The sequence below is a fragment of the Salmo trutta genome, chromosome 14, assembly GCF_901001165.1.
Source record: "Salmo trutta chromosome 14, fSalTru1.1, whole genome shotgun sequence".
In the NCBI taxonomy this organism is placed as follows: Eukaryota; Metazoa; Chordata; class Actinopteri; order Salmoniformes; family Salmonidae; genus Salmo; species Salmo trutta.
The window spans coordinates 18,934,962-18,952,335 of record NC_042970.1 but is presented as its reverse complement, the minus strand read 5'-3'; the positions used below and the strand labels follow the sequence as shown (position 1 = coordinate 18,952,335).

General features: G+C 42.5%; 1 protein-coding gene across 9 annotated transcripts in view; it reads right to left on the bottom strand.

The window, feature by feature from the left end:
- Positions 1-232: 232 nt before the first annotated feature.
- The window catches only part of LOC115207551 (forkhead box protein P1-B), a 241,771-nt gene continuing 224,629 nt past the window's right edge, over positions 233-17,374 (bottom strand). For 6 of the 9 annotated variants that reach the window (XM_029774722.1, XM_029774721.1, XM_029774723.1 and 3 more), the window contains 7 exons: positions 12,430-12,640; positions 12,190-12,266; positions 11,376-11,477; positions 8,901-9,022; positions 7,897-7,966; positions 7,508-7,674; positions 233-4,368 (listed from right to left, as the gene is read on the bottom strand). In XM_029774722.1, coding sequence (XP_029630582.1) covers positions 4,230-4,368; positions 7,508-7,674; positions 7,897-7,966; positions 8,901-9,022; positions 11,376-11,477; positions 12,190-12,266; positions 12,430-12,640 — 888 coding nt within the window. In that variant the 3' untranslated portion in view covers positions 233-4,229. The remainder of the gene's footprint in view (positions 4,369-7,507; positions 7,675-7,896; positions 7,967-8,900; positions 9,023-11,375; positions 11,478-12,189; positions 12,267-12,429; positions 12,641-17,374) is intronic. The other 3 variants (XM_029774727.1, XM_029774729.1, XM_029774728.1) reach the window with 2 other exon arrangements.

The window sequence follows — 17,374 nt, the reverse complement described above, 5'->3', positions numbered from 1 at the left end:
TCATTAGATTGATACACCCTTATATTATTACTGAACACTTAACCATTATTTTTCATCTCTGTGACCCTGGACTTAGTCATGCAAGATATCTCCGTCTTGTAGAGGAAATATACCTGTCTGCCATTTCTCCGAGCAGTAATGTTTATAGCCACAGTAGGCAGTGGTTAGACCATCAAAAGGAAGTATCAAAAACAGCTTAACACAAGGAAGAAAACAATCTGTACAAAATCCTTAGGTCAATGATAACAGAGAAAAGTCTGTTTTCTATTTTACAGTTTAAAATCCAAAATCTGGGATAATCCCCAACCCTGCCCCGCCCATCTCACACAGATGTCTGCATGTATGACTTTTTAAGCAAGGATTACTAAGTAAAATACATTTGCAGCACAGTTTGCTATTCCAATACATACAGCAGTTTTCACAGCTATTTTATAGTTCATACAAAGCCGTTGTGATAAAGCAAAAAGAATAACACAAATGCATTTTTGATCTTTGAAAGACACAAGGAAAGAAAATGACAAGAAAAAGACAAAGCTATACTGACATGTACGTACACCCTACTGTTGGAAAGCCCATGACCAAACAAATGACAATAGATTGTGGGAAATGGGATCAAATAAAGCTGGGTGATTTCTTCATGAAAAAAAGGCCTAAGGTTTGGATTGTGAGACCCTCAAGATAAACAAGGTCTAATTTTATATTCATATACTTTTTTTGGTCTTTTTTTACAAAAATAATGATCTCTCTCCAGTTTTAGACGACACATGCAAGACATAGAACAAAGTACAACTGGGTGAAAGTTTTTTTTCCACTTTTCATTGAATTATTCCCTATAGGTTGGAACTGAGGTATGCGTACAGTTTTCGCAGGCTGTTATCTTTAGTAATGTCAAGCTACACATACTGAGAATGTTCAAATCTCCCCCCTTTAAAATACCAAGCAAACCAGCAAAAGATTACATTTGGATGAGCTCAAGTTGTTCTCACGATCCCAGTCTGGCTGTTACTGACCCATCCCACAGCTGCATGCTAATGGATATTAAATACATTTTCTGAAAACCACAGATTGCCCTTTTCATGTGTAATAATAGTAAATGCATGGTGGAATGTTCAAATAACTGCCATAAAGTACCCTGTACCCAGCTTATTAGTTGACAGGAGTGTTTTTTAATATAAAAAGTAATGTGTTGACAGAAACTAAACACAATCATAAAGCCTTACCAATGGTAACAAACAACAGTAGAATCCCACCAAGATAGCAGAACTCACTCAAAAGTGGCATACAATCATTGGAAAGGATACAAATTCATAAAGAATAAAAACTAAAACAAAATATTTAATCATTGTGTGGTCCAGTTGAAGTATAGAATCACATTGTTCTCTACAAAGCTCTCCTGTCTACTGCTAAATCACTGTCATCCTCATTATGACCATAATCTCCTTTCATCCCCCTAGGTTGCACAGCAATCTGCTGCTGATAGACTGAGTGATGCCTTTTCCTCTCATTGGCCCAAAGAACATGTTCCCCTAATCTGGTCATAATGTTTGTCTGACTCTCTGCATCTCCCTTTCAGTTGTGGTCACTGCAAAGTCCTGCAGCTGCTACACTCAACAAGAGACTCCTTTGGCTTTAAAGCTAATGACAGTCAGACAGCTTGAGGAGCGTCCTCTCTAATCAATGTGCAATTGGATTGACACAGCTGAGACTATAGTCCATCTTTAGATCCTTTCACAGCCAATGGGAGAGAATGGAGGATATTTGGCCTTTTCTGCTATTGCATGAAACAGAGAACATTGTTTTTACTTTGTAGTTTATCTTTGGTAGTCACAGAACAAGATTTTAGAAACATCGACAACTAAAAACAGAAGTTACAAACAAAAAAAGAAATAATAATAAATAAAAAATGCAAAGTGGTTGGTTGCAGTCTTTAAAAAGTAATGTTTGTGAGTCTTTGTATGAGCATGTTTCATATCATAAACCAAACCTACTGTAGGATCAAGCCCATTTGTATTCAGCCTCAAAGCCCCAGCATCAATCCCATCCACCCTATTGCAGGGTCTACATCACTACTCTGACTTAGTCATTTGGTTCTGCTGATGTTGACCCCAAACAGTACCCAGGTCATCAGTTACCTTGTGGTGTGTGGGTTTCTGGGGGCCTAACATGTCTGCCAATACTGGAATGAAGCAATGATCAGGTCTTATTGCCAGTTTTGGGATTATCCCTAAATTAAGAACATGAATATTTAATCTGATGTGTGTAATTATTAATAATCACAAACAAATTTGAGAGCCAACTGGTCATGCATATGGTAAAAAAAAATTACTTTGATATCTTCAAGCAAGGCCAAACAATCCTTCCATGACTGAAATTACAGTGTGGAAAACTATACATGTTTAATCTACAATGAGAGTTGTGTTCAGGAATCACAATTAGTTGGTCTAAAATATTATCTTTGTACTGCACACCTGACATTTGATTTTCTTTCTAAAATTGGGAGCTTGCGAATGATCAGAAATTTGGTTGCAGCTAACGCACTGCCCTGAAGGGCTGTTTTAAAATATAATTGAATGAGGATAAATCATAACCTGCATGATTTCTCTGTCATTCATTCCCATCTTAAATGAAACTTCATTGATGCGTGGAGAGAGCCTTCATTACGAGTAGTGCATTGTGGATGGACTTGATGAGCTTGGGGGAATGCGATGAGGATGGACTTGATGAGCTTGGGGGAATGCGATGAGGATGGACTTGATGCGCTTGGGGGAATGCGATGAGGATGGACTTGATGTGCTTGGGGGAATGCGATGAGGATGGACTTGATGTGCTTGGGGGAATGCGATGAGGATGGACTTGATGAGCTTGGGGGAATGCGATGAGGATGGACTTGATGCGCTTGGGGGAATGCGATGAGGATGGACTTGATGAGCTTGGGGGAATGCTATGAGGATGGACTTGATGCGCTTGGGGGAATGCGATGAGGATGGACTTGATGAGCTTGGGGGAATGCTATGAGGATGGACTTGATGCGCTTGGGGGAATGCGATGAGGATGGACTTGATGAGCTTGGGGGAATGCGATGAGGATGGACTTGATGCGCTTGGGGGAATGCGATGAGGATGGACTTGATGTGCTTGGGGGAATGCGATGAGGATGGACTTGATGAGCTTGGGGGAATGCGATGAGGATGGACTTCATGAGCTTGGGGGGATGCGATGAGGATGGACTTGATGAGCTTGGGGGATGCGATGAGGATGGACTTCATGAGCTTGGGGGATGCGATGAGGATGGACTACATGTTAGAGGGGTGGCATTCTGAAGCATGTGGAATAAATGACAGAAAAATACTACATGGTATTTGACATTCTGCTTCATGTAAAAAAAAGAGGAAACAACAAGAAAGGAAATCCTAAACATCCATCATTAAGTGCTGACCATACAGAATCTCCACAGCATGGGCATGAGGTCTGATCAGTTACAGAAATCAAATGCAACAACAACAGCAACGAACAATGGAAAATACATAGTTTATATTTTAAACCCCTCACCCTCAAAACACACCAAAAAACATCCCTCCCACCCTAAATGGAAGCAAACCAATGAAATTGTGAAGGCAGTGACCATGAACAAAATCCACACACACACACACACACACACACACACACACACACACACACACACACACACACACACACACACACACACAGCGTAAATTAAACGTCATTCAATATCTCTTGAGTTTATGGGCATGTGTGTGTGTTTGTGTGTGTGAGAGAGAGAACCCCTCTGCAGTCCATGCTCAGTGTGGTTGAGTGGGCTGCATGCAATCCATACTGGCTGTACAGTGCAGGTCCAAGTTCATACTGGCTGCACAGTGCAAGTCCAAGTCCATCCTGGATTTGAAGCCAGCACGCTGACCAAGAAGTCGTCCCCAGTACCAAACATGTCCATCCAACGCATGTAGAGTAGAAATAACTTTTTTTCTTATTTTCGTTCACTTAAACCAAAAAGTAGATATAAATCAAAAATACTCCCAAGTGGGACGTATTCTCTTTCTTGTGTTTTTCACTATGTATTTAATGGCACTAAAAGTCAATTGGAAACATTTGATAGCTGTCATCAGAGGACTGAGACTGCAGTCTTGTATCTGTGTTATCTGTGACGTTGTGGCGTCTCACAGATGACTAAGGTTAGTTCTGCCTCTGGGAGGGGCCCCTGGGGGCCCGACCTTACAGCATGTCATCGTGGCCCTGGTCGTCATCGTAATCTCTGTGGTGATCGAAATCTGGACTGTGGTTGGCTGTCGTCACCAGGGAGAGGGGGCCTTCGTGGTCCTCCGGGTCCAGCGGTTCCTCTTTAATGTGATGCCTGCATGGAAACAGAACACAGACAGGGGATGTTCCAGTTAGTTTATCTTTAGTTGGTTAATCCCTTGTTGAACCTTTCATTCCCTCCTCAAAAGAGAATCACAGACATGTATTGATTCAGATTTAAAAGAGAAAGGAGGAACAAAAACAAACGAGTGGCTGGAATGAATCTCTGAGATGGGCCTCTCTTGGCTGGTGTTGATGATAACTTCACCTTCTTTTAAGGTATTCCAATCCTGGGAAACCTGCAGGCTTTATTTTCATAGCAGCCGACAACAGGGTATTCACTTAGAACTGATAAATGAGGAAGATTAACAACGTGCGACGGGGAGAGAGGAGAATGGACTCTGCGGAGGGAGAGAGTGGGCTGTTGTCAGCTTCCTGGTGGCGGTAGATCAGTGACAGCGAGCGCTGTGTGTTCCTCTTCCTACTCGTTAACATGCACAACCTGCGAGGTGGGTCTCCAGAGGACGACCCCGAGCCGGCTTCTATCATTAATCAACTTCAAGCAAACACAGCGACCAGACACCGCTATACATGCTTTAAACTCCAAAATTAATGCATATTTTCACCAAGTGTCAATAATGGAAGAAAAGCGCTGGCAGGAAGGCGCGAGAGCAGAGCAGAAAGGCGAGCTCAACACAACACTGTGATAAGAAAGAGAGCCCTTATGAGAATAATAATGCTGTCAGTTGTAAACAAGGCAAAACATGAACCCAGCCCACTGCCTGGGCAAAGGGGGCTCTACGAGATCTGCCAAATTTCTCATTACAGAAACACCGCAGGAATAAAGCGCACGGGAAGGAGGCCCGACTAGTGCAGAGAGGATGAAAAAAATGAAAACATTATGAGAAGCTGCAGGATATTTCCCATTCTAACCTGTAGTGCCAACCCCGTGCTGTACGGTGTCAGTAGGAGACGCTGAGCCCATTTTGAACAGCGACCAGGGACAAGCATGTTTTCTGTTCCTCCAGACTCATCTGATTTATTTACGCACAAATGTCTTATGTGATATGCAATTATTTTGATGGAGACATTTCTATGCTAATGAGCTGACACATTTAGTGTAGGTGTGATTATAAAACAGGGGAAAAGGTCAAGTTAGCTTTTCTATTGGTTTCAGATCAAAGTAACTTCATAAGTCACATCGCCTCAGGTCTCAATCCCTGGCTGCAGGGCAAACATGAAATTGTTATTATTATGCTATTGAACTGCATGCTGACTCCACACTCTGCTAATTAGCTGGCTGGGTCTGGATACCTGATTATAGTCAGCCTGTAAAAGAGAAAAGCCCTGGTTTCCTCTCTGTAGTAAAAGTCTAACTCTGTCTAACACCATGCAGGGCTTTGAGCTAGGCAGCTGGTAAACACATGTAAGGCCTGGGCCACTCCATAGCCAGTCGTTGTCTGTACGCCAGGTGAAGACCTGTGAGACGTTGGGTCTATGAGCTAGCTTTGGTTTGTGTGGGATGAGGATGTAGTAATTCTGTTGCTTGTGTGAGGTGCGTCTCTTGGAGAATGGAGAGGATAGAGGGAGCTGGCTTTAGAGCAATAGAGGTGCTAGCAAGTAAACCTGAACTTTTGTTTGAAGGCGTGCTGCTTCATAGAAGATAGAAGAAATGGTGCTTTGCACGAATGCACTGAAGTTTTACGCTCTGATGCATTTTGTTCTTATATAAAGCTTATTCACATACAGTCATTGTGAAAATACTTCAGTATATGGGTTTTATCAGCCTCAAGATAAAGAGAGGGAGAGAGATGAGGCAGCCTTTGGGCCAGCACACCCATCCTGTCTCTGCCTTTCCTGTTCCAGAGCGATGCCCAAAGCTATGTTCACAGTGATTAGGGATGGCACTTTCCTCCATTTCGCCACAAGCTCATTACTGCACCTTTTTGTTTTCAGGCACAATTTTCCTCTAGCTGAGATATTTCACAGGGCCATCCCTAAATCTAGCAGAGCTGCACATCGGTGGTCTGCCCCACATCTGGAAATGATGCTGCCTGCCCCATATTATTTTAGGCTTCAAACAACATAGCAGACAGTGCTATACAACAAGTGAATAGGGAACTGCGGTTTCCAGGCAAACCACAGTTTTCCTACATGGGAACCTTGGATTATTTCTTCTAGACTAATTATGATTTTTTGTTGTTTTTCTTTCGACGGCTGAGACGGTTTTGAATGTGTTCTAACTCATGTTTCAGTATGGAGGAGACAACAGCTCTTTCACTTTGTGTTCTGGTATTTTGTAAATATTTTTTTGAAATTGGAGGGGTGATTATGACGTGACTCAGCCGACAGTAGGACCATTTTTTTAACCGTAATAAAGGAGAGTTATAAACTTTGTGTTGAAATAACAAGAGGGCTCCAGTCTTTTTTTCCCGGCCTTGCCTGGCTTTGGAACCTTCTAGAAGGTGGAGTTTCCTTTTTCAGGGAATGCTGCAGCCACAGTCACGGTTCTGACCTGTCATTCAACTGCTCCAATGTCATCCTTATTTTATTTAGCATTGTTTCATGTTCCTTAAATATGTTATTTACATGTAACATCCAATTTTAAGGCATTTTTGGTGATATTAAAATGCTAGATCAAAAAATTAGTTTGGGCATCCCGAGTGGCGCAGCAGTCTAAGGTACTGTATCGCAGTACTAGAGGAGTCACTACAGACTCGGGTTTAATCCCGGGCTGTATCACAACCAGCCGTGATCGGGAATCCCATAGGAAGGCGAGGGTTTGGCCAAGGGGTTTTTACTTGGCTCATTGCGCTCTAGCGTCTCCTTGTGGCGAGCCAGGTTGCCTGCAGGCTGACCCCAGTCATCAGTTGAACTGTGTTTCCTCAGACACATTGGTGCGGCTGGCTTCCAGGTTAAGCGGGCGGGTGTTAAGAAGCACGGTTTGGTAGGTCATGTTTCGGAGGACGCATGACTCGACCTTCGCCTCCCGAGCCTGTTGGGGAGTTGCAGCGATGAGACAAGATCGAAATTGAGGAGAAAAAGGGGGTAACATTTTTTTAAATAATTAAAATAATGTTTGATCAAATACATTCTGTTTGGGATCTATTTGAATCAGTGGAGACCAGCCGAAACTCTTTCCTTCCCTTCAGTCTTAAACAGATACTGTAAATAGAAAGTAAGGAGCCACTCACATAGCTGGCAAGGGAGAGCGTCCTGGGCTGCTGTCACTGCCGTTGCTGTTTCCATGGTCCATCGCTCCAATCATCTCCTCTCGGATGGCATTCGCCAGCGAGTTGAGGGTAGGACTTCCAATGGAAGCAGTAGTGTATAGAGGTATATTGTTTTCTGCCATTGAAGCCTGAAAAGCATGCACAGTGTTAAAACAGCGAAACGGAAGAGAACTGTCAGCACATTTCAGCTTCCCTCCATCCCACCAGCACTACATCCAAAAACAAGGAAGAGTGACCAGGAGTCGGAGGTGGAGACAGTGTTATGTTTATTATTTCCTGCCTTTCTTTCCCCTCACAGTAAAGGGTACAAGGTAAATAGAGCTTGATACTGAGACAGTATTCATATTTACCTGGAAGGCTGCAGAGAGAGCCGGACCATAGCCCAAGCTGGTCTGGATGTTCTTCACTAAGGCTGGACTTCTGCAGACAACAACTTTAGTTTAGAAAATGCTCGTATTTCATTTAATAAAATGCTGGTAATTTTATCACACAATGAAAACACACTGACTCATTTAAATTAATTGTTTTCATTTTAAGGAAGACAAGACAAGTTGATGGAAGCAGTTTTTGTAAAAGCATGATGTAAAAAGGAAGAGCTAAACACAGCGGCATGATGGGAACACAGAGGCAGAGCATGCAGGTAGTGGGGGGGAATCAGGAGGCGGGGGGGGGCAGGCAGACGTTCTTACTGTACTAGCAGCTCATCAAAGTTCTCATCAGCTGTGTATTTCTGAGGCCGGCCTCGCTGTATATGGCGGCCGCATTTAAACTCCTCATCATCAACAGTCCAAAAGGACCCAAACTCGTCCTCTACTCTCACAAAGCACTTATGCTGGGAAAGGTTGGTGCGGATGGTACCCTGGGTGGGAGACAAGCAGCAGGGCAGCCAGATGCAGATGCAGTGACCACAACACAACAGCACAGAGGACAGACAGACAGATAGACACAGGGGCAGACCAATACACACAAGGACAGACAGACAGATAGACACAGGGGCAGACAGACAGACACAGGGACAGACAGACAGATAGACACAGGGACAGACAGACAGACACAGGGACAGACAGACAGATAGACACAGGGACAGACAGACAGATAGACACAGGGGCAGACGGACAGAGGGACAAGGGAGGAAAGGATAAGGATCAAAATGAAAATGAAAACAAGTACAAGCCAATGTGGGTGATGATGCGACACCAGGGGCAGAGTACTGAACGCATGGGGGATGCTGCACACCAAAGCAAGCAGGGACTTTGGGGGGCATCGTGGCACACAGACAATGAGATGGAGCAGCCTCTTCCCATAGATCCACAACCAGCCAGACACGAGAGTCGGCCAGAGATGGCAGACCTACCCAGTGATCTTTTGTGGCCTTCTCTTTTGGAACTCTAGTTCATCCACTGTCCACACAGCCCCTTTAACGTTTTCTACTCGCACAAAACATTTGTGAAGACTAAGATTATGCCGGACTGCATTCTGCAGTTGGTTTAAAAAAAGAAGAGAGAGAAAAATTCTATCAACACACGAAAATGTCTAATCACTAACATTTCATTTCAGACAAGAAACATTTAGACAGGCACATACATGATAGAACCTGGACATCATTGTACATTTTTTCAGGTATCAGTGATCTATCGGCAGTAAAGTTTCAAATAAGAAAAACATTGTGGAAATATTTTCCAGTTACTATGGCAATACAGTTTCATTTCATCAACATCCTTTGAAGATATCATTCACAGAGCCTTAAATTATGATGAGCCATTTGAGAAGAGCCACCAAGACCTTGATAACAAAAACCCAGACTGAACAAAGACCTTGATCAAATAAACCAGTCTGTTTGGCTTGTTAGTTTCAGTTATGACTTTAGCTACAATTGAACAATAAGGAAGAAGACACATTTCCAAAAGCTTTAGCTGTTGGCTTACATTATAAGCTTTTTCATGAGACCATTTGTAGAGTATGCAGGTTACCTTTTTTAAATAAACCAATCACTGACACATGAGATTAAAACTCTGTAAATGTATAGGCCCCTTGTCATCTGAGTACCTTATTGAGTGTTTGTGTGAGGACTAGTGTATACAGTAGGTGTGTGTGTGTGTGTGTGTGTGTGTGTGTGTGTGTGTGTGTGTGTGTGCACGCCAATATGCAGGAGTGTGTCACAGTGTAGGATTTTTGTTTATAACTGAAATGTGCCCCTATGGTCGGGCTGTCAGCGCCAGGGGAAACAGGCAGTTAGAGAGCTGAGGGAGGACAGTGAGCCGTGGAGAGGGGCTAGGGGGTCTCACTCACAGCTGCACTGTGGATACGCTACACTACAGGCCCTCCCTGCCTTATGAGGGTAGCCTTCAATGCTTCATCACTCTCTTTTCTCTTACTCCTTCTCTCCTCCTCATTTTTGTCTGCCCTCTCTTTTTCTCTGGGGTTTGTCTGCCTGTGTGTGTGTGGCCCAGTGGAAAAGAAATAAGGTGTTCTCAGATGAAATTCTGTGGGATGGTCTCGGCCAGGAGTCCCTGGCAGCACATTGGTGTGTTAAACCCATGCCACCCACCACCAAAAACATCTCCAAATATTAGCTGGGGATTATTTACAAGAATGCACGTTTCCCTCATAATTTTTCTGCAAGGCAGCGGACAGTGTTTGTGTTAGAAGTGGCTCTATTTAGATAGAATAATTTGGGCAATGTTATGAATTGGGTAAAGGCTCATTCATTGCATTTAAACTTGATATATTTCACTATCATTTACACTGAATAAAAATATAAAGACAACATGTAAATTGTTGGTCCCATGTTTCATGAGCTGAAATAAAAGAATCCCTGACATTTTCCATATGCTCAAAAAGCTTATTTCTCTCAATGTTTGTTTATATCCCTGTTAGTGAGCATTTCTCATTTGCCAAGATAATCCATCTACCTGACAGGTGTGGCATATCAAGAAGGTGATTAAACAGCATTATCATTACACAAATGTACCTTGTGCTGGGGTCAATAAAAGGCCACTATAAAATGTGCAGTTTTGCCGCAAAACACAATGCCACAGATGTCTCAAGTTTTAAGGGAGCGTGCAATTGGCATGCTGACTGCAGGAATGTCCACCAGAGCTGTTTCCAGATAATTTAATGTTCATTTGTCTACCATTTACTGCCCCCAACGTCATTTTAGAGAATTAGGCAGTACGTCCAACCGGCCTCACAACTGCAGACCACGTGCAACCACGCCAACCCAGAACCTCCACATCCGGCTTCTTCACCTTTGGGATCGGGAGTGGATACTGAGGAGTATTTCTGTCAGTAATAAATCCATTTTGTGGGGAAAAACTCATTCTGATTGGCTGGGCCTGGCTCCCCAGTAGGTGGGCCTGCCTGCCAAGTGAGTGGGCTTATGCCCTCCCAGGACCTGTTGCACCACTGCCCAGTCATGTGAAATCCATAGATTAGGGCCTAATTAATTTATTTCAACTGACTAATTTCTTCAGATTAACTGTAACTCAGTAAAATCTTAGAAATTGTTGCATCTTGCATTTATATTTTTGTTCTGTGTACATAAAACAAGATAGCTTATGCATTGTAAATGTCCACAGAACAACATTATACAGACACAGGTCCTTTAGCTCTTAGATGACTAACATTTGTTTCTGTTTGCTTCAAGAAAAGAAAAACAGCATAACATTGCTTTGTGTTGTGAATATTGATTTCCTTACACGAACTGTAACTCAGTAAAATATTTGAAATTGTTGCTATATGCATTTATATTTTTGTTCAGTATAATTCCACAAGATCAACACAACAATCCATGCCCTTTATATTAGTCTAAGGTGAAGACTGATTTTACCTTCCATGTTGCGGCATTGCGCCTGAAATACGCAAACATTCGTGTGAACCAGTTGTAAATTTCATTTAGTGTTAGCTGCTTTTCCGGTGATTCAAGGATACCCTGGAAAAGACAAAGAGACAGAAACAACATTTAACATTTTGTTCCCTCTGAAAAACAAATATTATTCACAAGTGGCATGCAGGTTGTGTGTGCTCTCCTGAAAGAACACAGACAACATGGTCTGCCTGTGTGATTTCGTGCACGATCTGTACCCTCTTGCTTTGTTTATGGAACACTGTCTGGTTCCCATTCAAATTTCGCAATTTGAATATATTTCTTTTGGCAGTGTAAATGGAGGGAAGCGAAAACATATCTCAGGCAGATTACAGGCCAGCAATTATGCCAGGCTCAGATTAATTCCTGAGATCACAGATTACTGCGAGCCGGCCGATAATTGACTGGCCATCTTAGAACAGGTTCATCCCTACTGTTGTGTGAAATGAATTTCATAATCACATCCACTGTAATGCTTAATCAAAAGTAATTGTTATATATGGCTGTCCCGAGCGCATTCTTCCACTCATTCTTCCACTCATTTGCAGATGGTTAATCTTCCGCTGCACGTCTAAATTGTATTTGAAATTTAACAAGGAGGCATAGAGAAAAAATAAGCAGTTTGTGTCTTGGCTGAATATTTATCTGCTGCGTGCCCTGTTAACGACAGAAGCCACTGAAGCAGATTAAAGGCCCTATTCCTTTAAGTGACAGATTAAATGCATTACAAGTTACCAGCCCAGAGCAGATCGGAGCCAGCCGAGCAGAGGATCCTTACCTGGCGTATTAACGAGGCATACGTGAAGGGAGGTCTGACTTCAGCATTCATGTAGAACTCTTTGTTCTGGACAATATCTGTACAAGGGTAGCAACCACAACATACAGACGGACATAGACAAAAGCCATAGTCAGTAGCTATTATAGACACAACATTTCCATTTGCAGTCTGGTAGATTTGAAATTGGATGTGTGTGTGTGTGTGGGGGGGGGAGGCGGGGGGGCTATATGGGTCCAGTACCTGGGGAGATTGGCATGTTGTACTTATCAGAGTAACGTCGGCGCATGGGGCCCACACTGTGGTGGAGGCTGTTGGGGGTGATGACGGAGTGGGCCTGGGACAAGGGCGTCAGGGGGGCCGTGGGGGTGGTGGGGGTCTGGGGCAGGCTCAGGGGGGGTGAGGCCTCAGGGGGGGCTGTCTTGGACAGGGTGACGCTGGACACCAGGTTGAGCTGGGAGAGAGAGTAAACAAAACAACACAGACAGACAAACAAGAGCTTGTTAATTATCCAGTGTCTCAAGACGCCTCATTGGCTAGGCTGATCACAGCTTTAATTATGGGCCACCCTGAGGATGATCCGTGAACGTTCGCTAAACGTCCTGTTCATTCTCTCTCCATCTCCTTCTCCATCCTTCACTTCTTCCACCTCCTCCTCCTCATGGATCTCTCTCCTCTCCTCCTCCTTCCCTAACGGCTCAGCTTCCTGCTCTCTGTTTTCCTCCCTTTGTTTGATCTGCTGGCAGATCACACCCACACACTTCAACCAACCCCCTCCCCTCCCCGGGGATGGGCGACTGGCAAGGGTGAGGGGAGATGGGCGGCACTAACAGCCCTGACAAATGACAGTGAGATTCTCACCTCCCGCTGAGCAACCACTAATAAGCCACGTAGAGGAAGCAGACAATCTGGGCTAATTACAAGCTGAAATTGTATTGTAAGGACTCTAATTAGGAGATGCTTATTGAGGTGATGTGATGATTAAATGCTGTATCTAAATGACCCCATCATCAGGGCTACGCTGGCTGGCGCAAGATGGCTCCGGAATATTTTGTAGAAGGGGGAGAGAGAGGGTTTGCTGTTCTTTCGAGGGGTGGGGTGTGAAAAGGGAGTGGGGAGAGATATTAGTAATAATGGCTACAAGGTAAACTAATTAAGCCAAGTGCTCCAAAGGTATACCATGGCTTCCAGCAGATGTGGCTGCTTCCAAACACTGCCTCCACAGTGGAACAGCAGTCAAGTGGAAATTTCTAGCCTGACCCTTTGCTCCAGTTATTAATTTGCAAGAATACTAATGACACATATACATATTCCCACAAAATTGTTCTAATTGCTAATTTGCCCGAAGGAGGCCAGTTTCCAAATTAAACACCACTTCAGTCTGCGAGGAAAGAGGGGAGGAAAAAACAGAGAGAGAGAGAGTGGGCAGGAGGCGTCACCTCTTTGACAATCATTTGCGGACTTTGCTAACAAATTAATGAAATGTCGAAGCTGTCAATTGCTTTGGAGGTATCAGATGTCAAATTTTTGCTGATAATGGTTGTGGGTGACAGTGGAGATGCAAGGAAGGCGGGTGGCTTGAAGGTGAAAGTGAACAGACAGTGTTTAACATCTCACCCCCCATCACATGGAGCCTACATGACCACCCAATTACCACAACCCTATTAGCAGTCATTACCATTGAGATGGCCCCATATGATAGACAAGTATATAATAAAGAAATCTGGGGCTAGCTGCATGGCTGGCGCCACTGCTTAATTCATCATTGACATGGCATTGACTTAACCAGGTTACGGCTAGTGGGATTTTTTAAATTAAATGTATTTTTTGTATTTGTATTCATTTGCATTTCACTTGCTAAAACAAAGGAATTGTGTCTGTTTTTTCTGCATCAATAGAGATATGTATGCATTTAATGTTAATTTACAATTCTGAGGCCGAAATATGCCTTTTGGCAGAGTTCTACACAAATACATGTAGGATCTTAATTTGATCACCCTGTTATAGGAGGATTTTCCTGCAATGCAGGGAATGTAAAACTTGTAGTGTATTTAACAAAGCCTCAGAAGTATGTAATTTCCACTTTCAAATTTCAGACTTGATCAACCCCTGAAAAAATGTCCATTAACACATAAATGTATACTGTAAATTCACTACTGTACAAGTGTGTTATTCTAAATCAAGACCCAAATAAATCACACTTGGGTTTATTGTTTTCTGACACAATACTATCAATAGACTGGGCGTCTGACTTATTTTCCTGTTGACTAGCAGTCTTTGTTTCATGTTTCATCCATATTCCCCAGCCATAAACAGTGAGTGGCCCTCAACAATAGGCCAGACAGCCTGGTAATAGCATGGCCTTTGTTTCCCTCACCATTTGGGCTCACTCCAGTGCAGAGACAAAATGAGACTTCACACAGAAATGTATTAAATGGTGATGGGTGATCTAATTATACTGGCTTTGATTCGCCAAGCTGCTAAAGAAAAAATAAACAAAAAGTCACTCCTTAATTTTAATTATGTACTGCGAAAAGGTCAGATTTCTGACAAGAATGCTTAGCGACACCAACTACAGACACACAATCCCACAACCACACAATGACAACCACAAACACATACGCATCGCGCACACAAAACACGCACACACACACTGTTTATGCGCTGCATTCTGTCTTGAAATTTTTTCAATCAAGCTCAAAGGAATATAGGCAATCCTAATCAGTTGACACTGTATATGTACAGTATATGCTTGCTAAGTATTTAATTAAGGCTAACTGTTAATTAGCCCATTTATGTAGGAGAGTGTACTGTAGGACGTGTGCTGTAGATACACTACATGATCAAAAGTATGTGGACACCTGCTCTTCGGACATCTCATTCCAAAATCATGGGCATTAATATGGAGTTGGTCCCCCTTTGCTGCTATAACGGCCTCCACTCTTCTGGAAAGGCTTTCCACTAGATGTTGGAACATTGCTGCGTGGACTAGCCTCCATTCAGCCACAAGAGCATTAGTGAGGTCGCGCACTGATGTTGGGCAAATAGGCCTGGCTTGCACAGAATTGTCTAGAATGTCATTGTATGCTGTAGCGTTAAGATTTCCCTTCACTGGAACTAAGGGGTCTTTGCCCAAACCATGAAAAACAGCCCCAGGCCATTATTCCTCCTCCACCAAACTTTACAGTTGGCACTATGCATTTGGACAGGTAGTGTTCTCCTGGAAAGTCTTTTGCCATCATCAGAAAGATTAGTGGGTTGGTTCATCGGGTTCGCTTCCTAACATTATACTACAGCCTAATTTACCCATATCTCATTTACTGCAATAATGTCTGGGCCAGTACATATGCTTCCTACCTACACAAGTTACTCATCACACAGAATAAATGTGCACCTCCTCTAACTACTTGGCTCCATCTGCCCTTCTGTTTAAGAGACTCAATATATTGTCTATCCACAACATTAATATATTTATGCACCTTCATCTACAAATACACATACCTCCCAGACAGCCTACCTAGGGTTGGGCGGTATCCAGATTACATGGTATTACCGGTATTGCACATAAGGGGTGCTATTTCTTTTTTAGCAAACATAAAAAAATATCCAAAAACGTAACTTACCAGAATGCTAACAAAATGCTAACAAGTACTAAGGAATTCTCATAGCGGAAGCTAGGTAAATGCTAACGAGCGCATGCATTTACTACTAAGACAGACAACCCAGCTCATAAAGTTATGTAAGTATCGCAAAACGCTGTTTTCAGCACACACACAAAACAATTATGAGGGGATTGTCTCTGCTGCTGTTACTAAGAAGCTTGATCTTGCAAGTTAGCAAAACCCAGCTGGTGAGAATTTATTAGGCACATCTTAGATAGTTCACTTAATAGTTATAATATATATAGTTGGCAAATATTAGTAGTGGATTTCATACAAGTGAAACTTGATCATCTCACTTAAGTTGCGCTGCAAGAGTGACTCACCTCACAAAGCTCCCATTTTGCTCTTTGTGCTTCTTTGTAAACAAACATCCGTGACTGGCTCAAACCGCTGTTTTGAGAAAGTAGTCCCAGTAAGCTTCATAATAAAAAAGTTATATAATGAAAATATATCTAATGGGCGAAATAATGAACGCGATCTTCTTTATCTATTACTTAGCGCACAAGTTGACTGCAGGTATTTAATATATCGACTGCAGTACTAATATTCAAAGCCCAAAAAATGTCAGTTACCAGAATGCTAACACGTACTAAGGAATCGTCATAGAAAATGCTAACTAAATGGTAATGAGCGCATTGCGAACATTTTGTACAGTTTCTGACCTAAACTATACAAGTAAATAGCTAGCTAGCTACTAATTTAGCAAACCAAATGCACAACTGCAGAGCTTTTAGCATATTCTAGCCAGTTAACTTAATAGTTATAAGATATTTAGCTGGAAAAGATTTAGTTGTGAATTCCATACTGTAATTAGTTCACCTGGCACATGCTGCATGACAGTGAGTGACTCACAAGGCTCTGGTCTCTGGTCGCTGTGTGCTTGTAAACAAACACCATGTGACACGTGACTGGGGACTACTGTAAAGCACATATTCAATTGACAGATGAAATGAAGAAAGCAACCTATTGCACAAGTTGACTGCAGGTATTTACTTAAAAATTAGCTAAAATATTAACAATTACTATTTTTTTAAATCCAAGAAAAGGTTAATGGTATTGACAGTATTGAAAAACCATCCTGTGGCTTTTTCCAAATACCCCAGTATAATATATACCGCTCAAGCCAAAATCTACCTAAACCTTTCAATGGATTCTTCCAGGTTAATTCCCAAACCCATGCATACAACACAAGACACAGCGATAACCTTCACACTCCCCACTGCAACACCTCACATAGTCAATTCTCTAGCAGATACAGACGTTCCATACTCTGCAATTCCTATCTTCACATTGTCAAAACATCATCATCCCTCAATAACTTAAAGCATAGACTAGAGGTCAACCTGAAGAACCAAACTACCCAGTCGTCTCCTCCATGTAGCCTAACTCTCACACACACACACACACACACATATTCAAAAATGTTTTTTTCTTGTATACTTAATATATCATGTACATTTATAATTAGTATGCTCTGTTGAACTGATTGAACAAAATTTTTTTGTACTTATATTGTACAGTTGAAG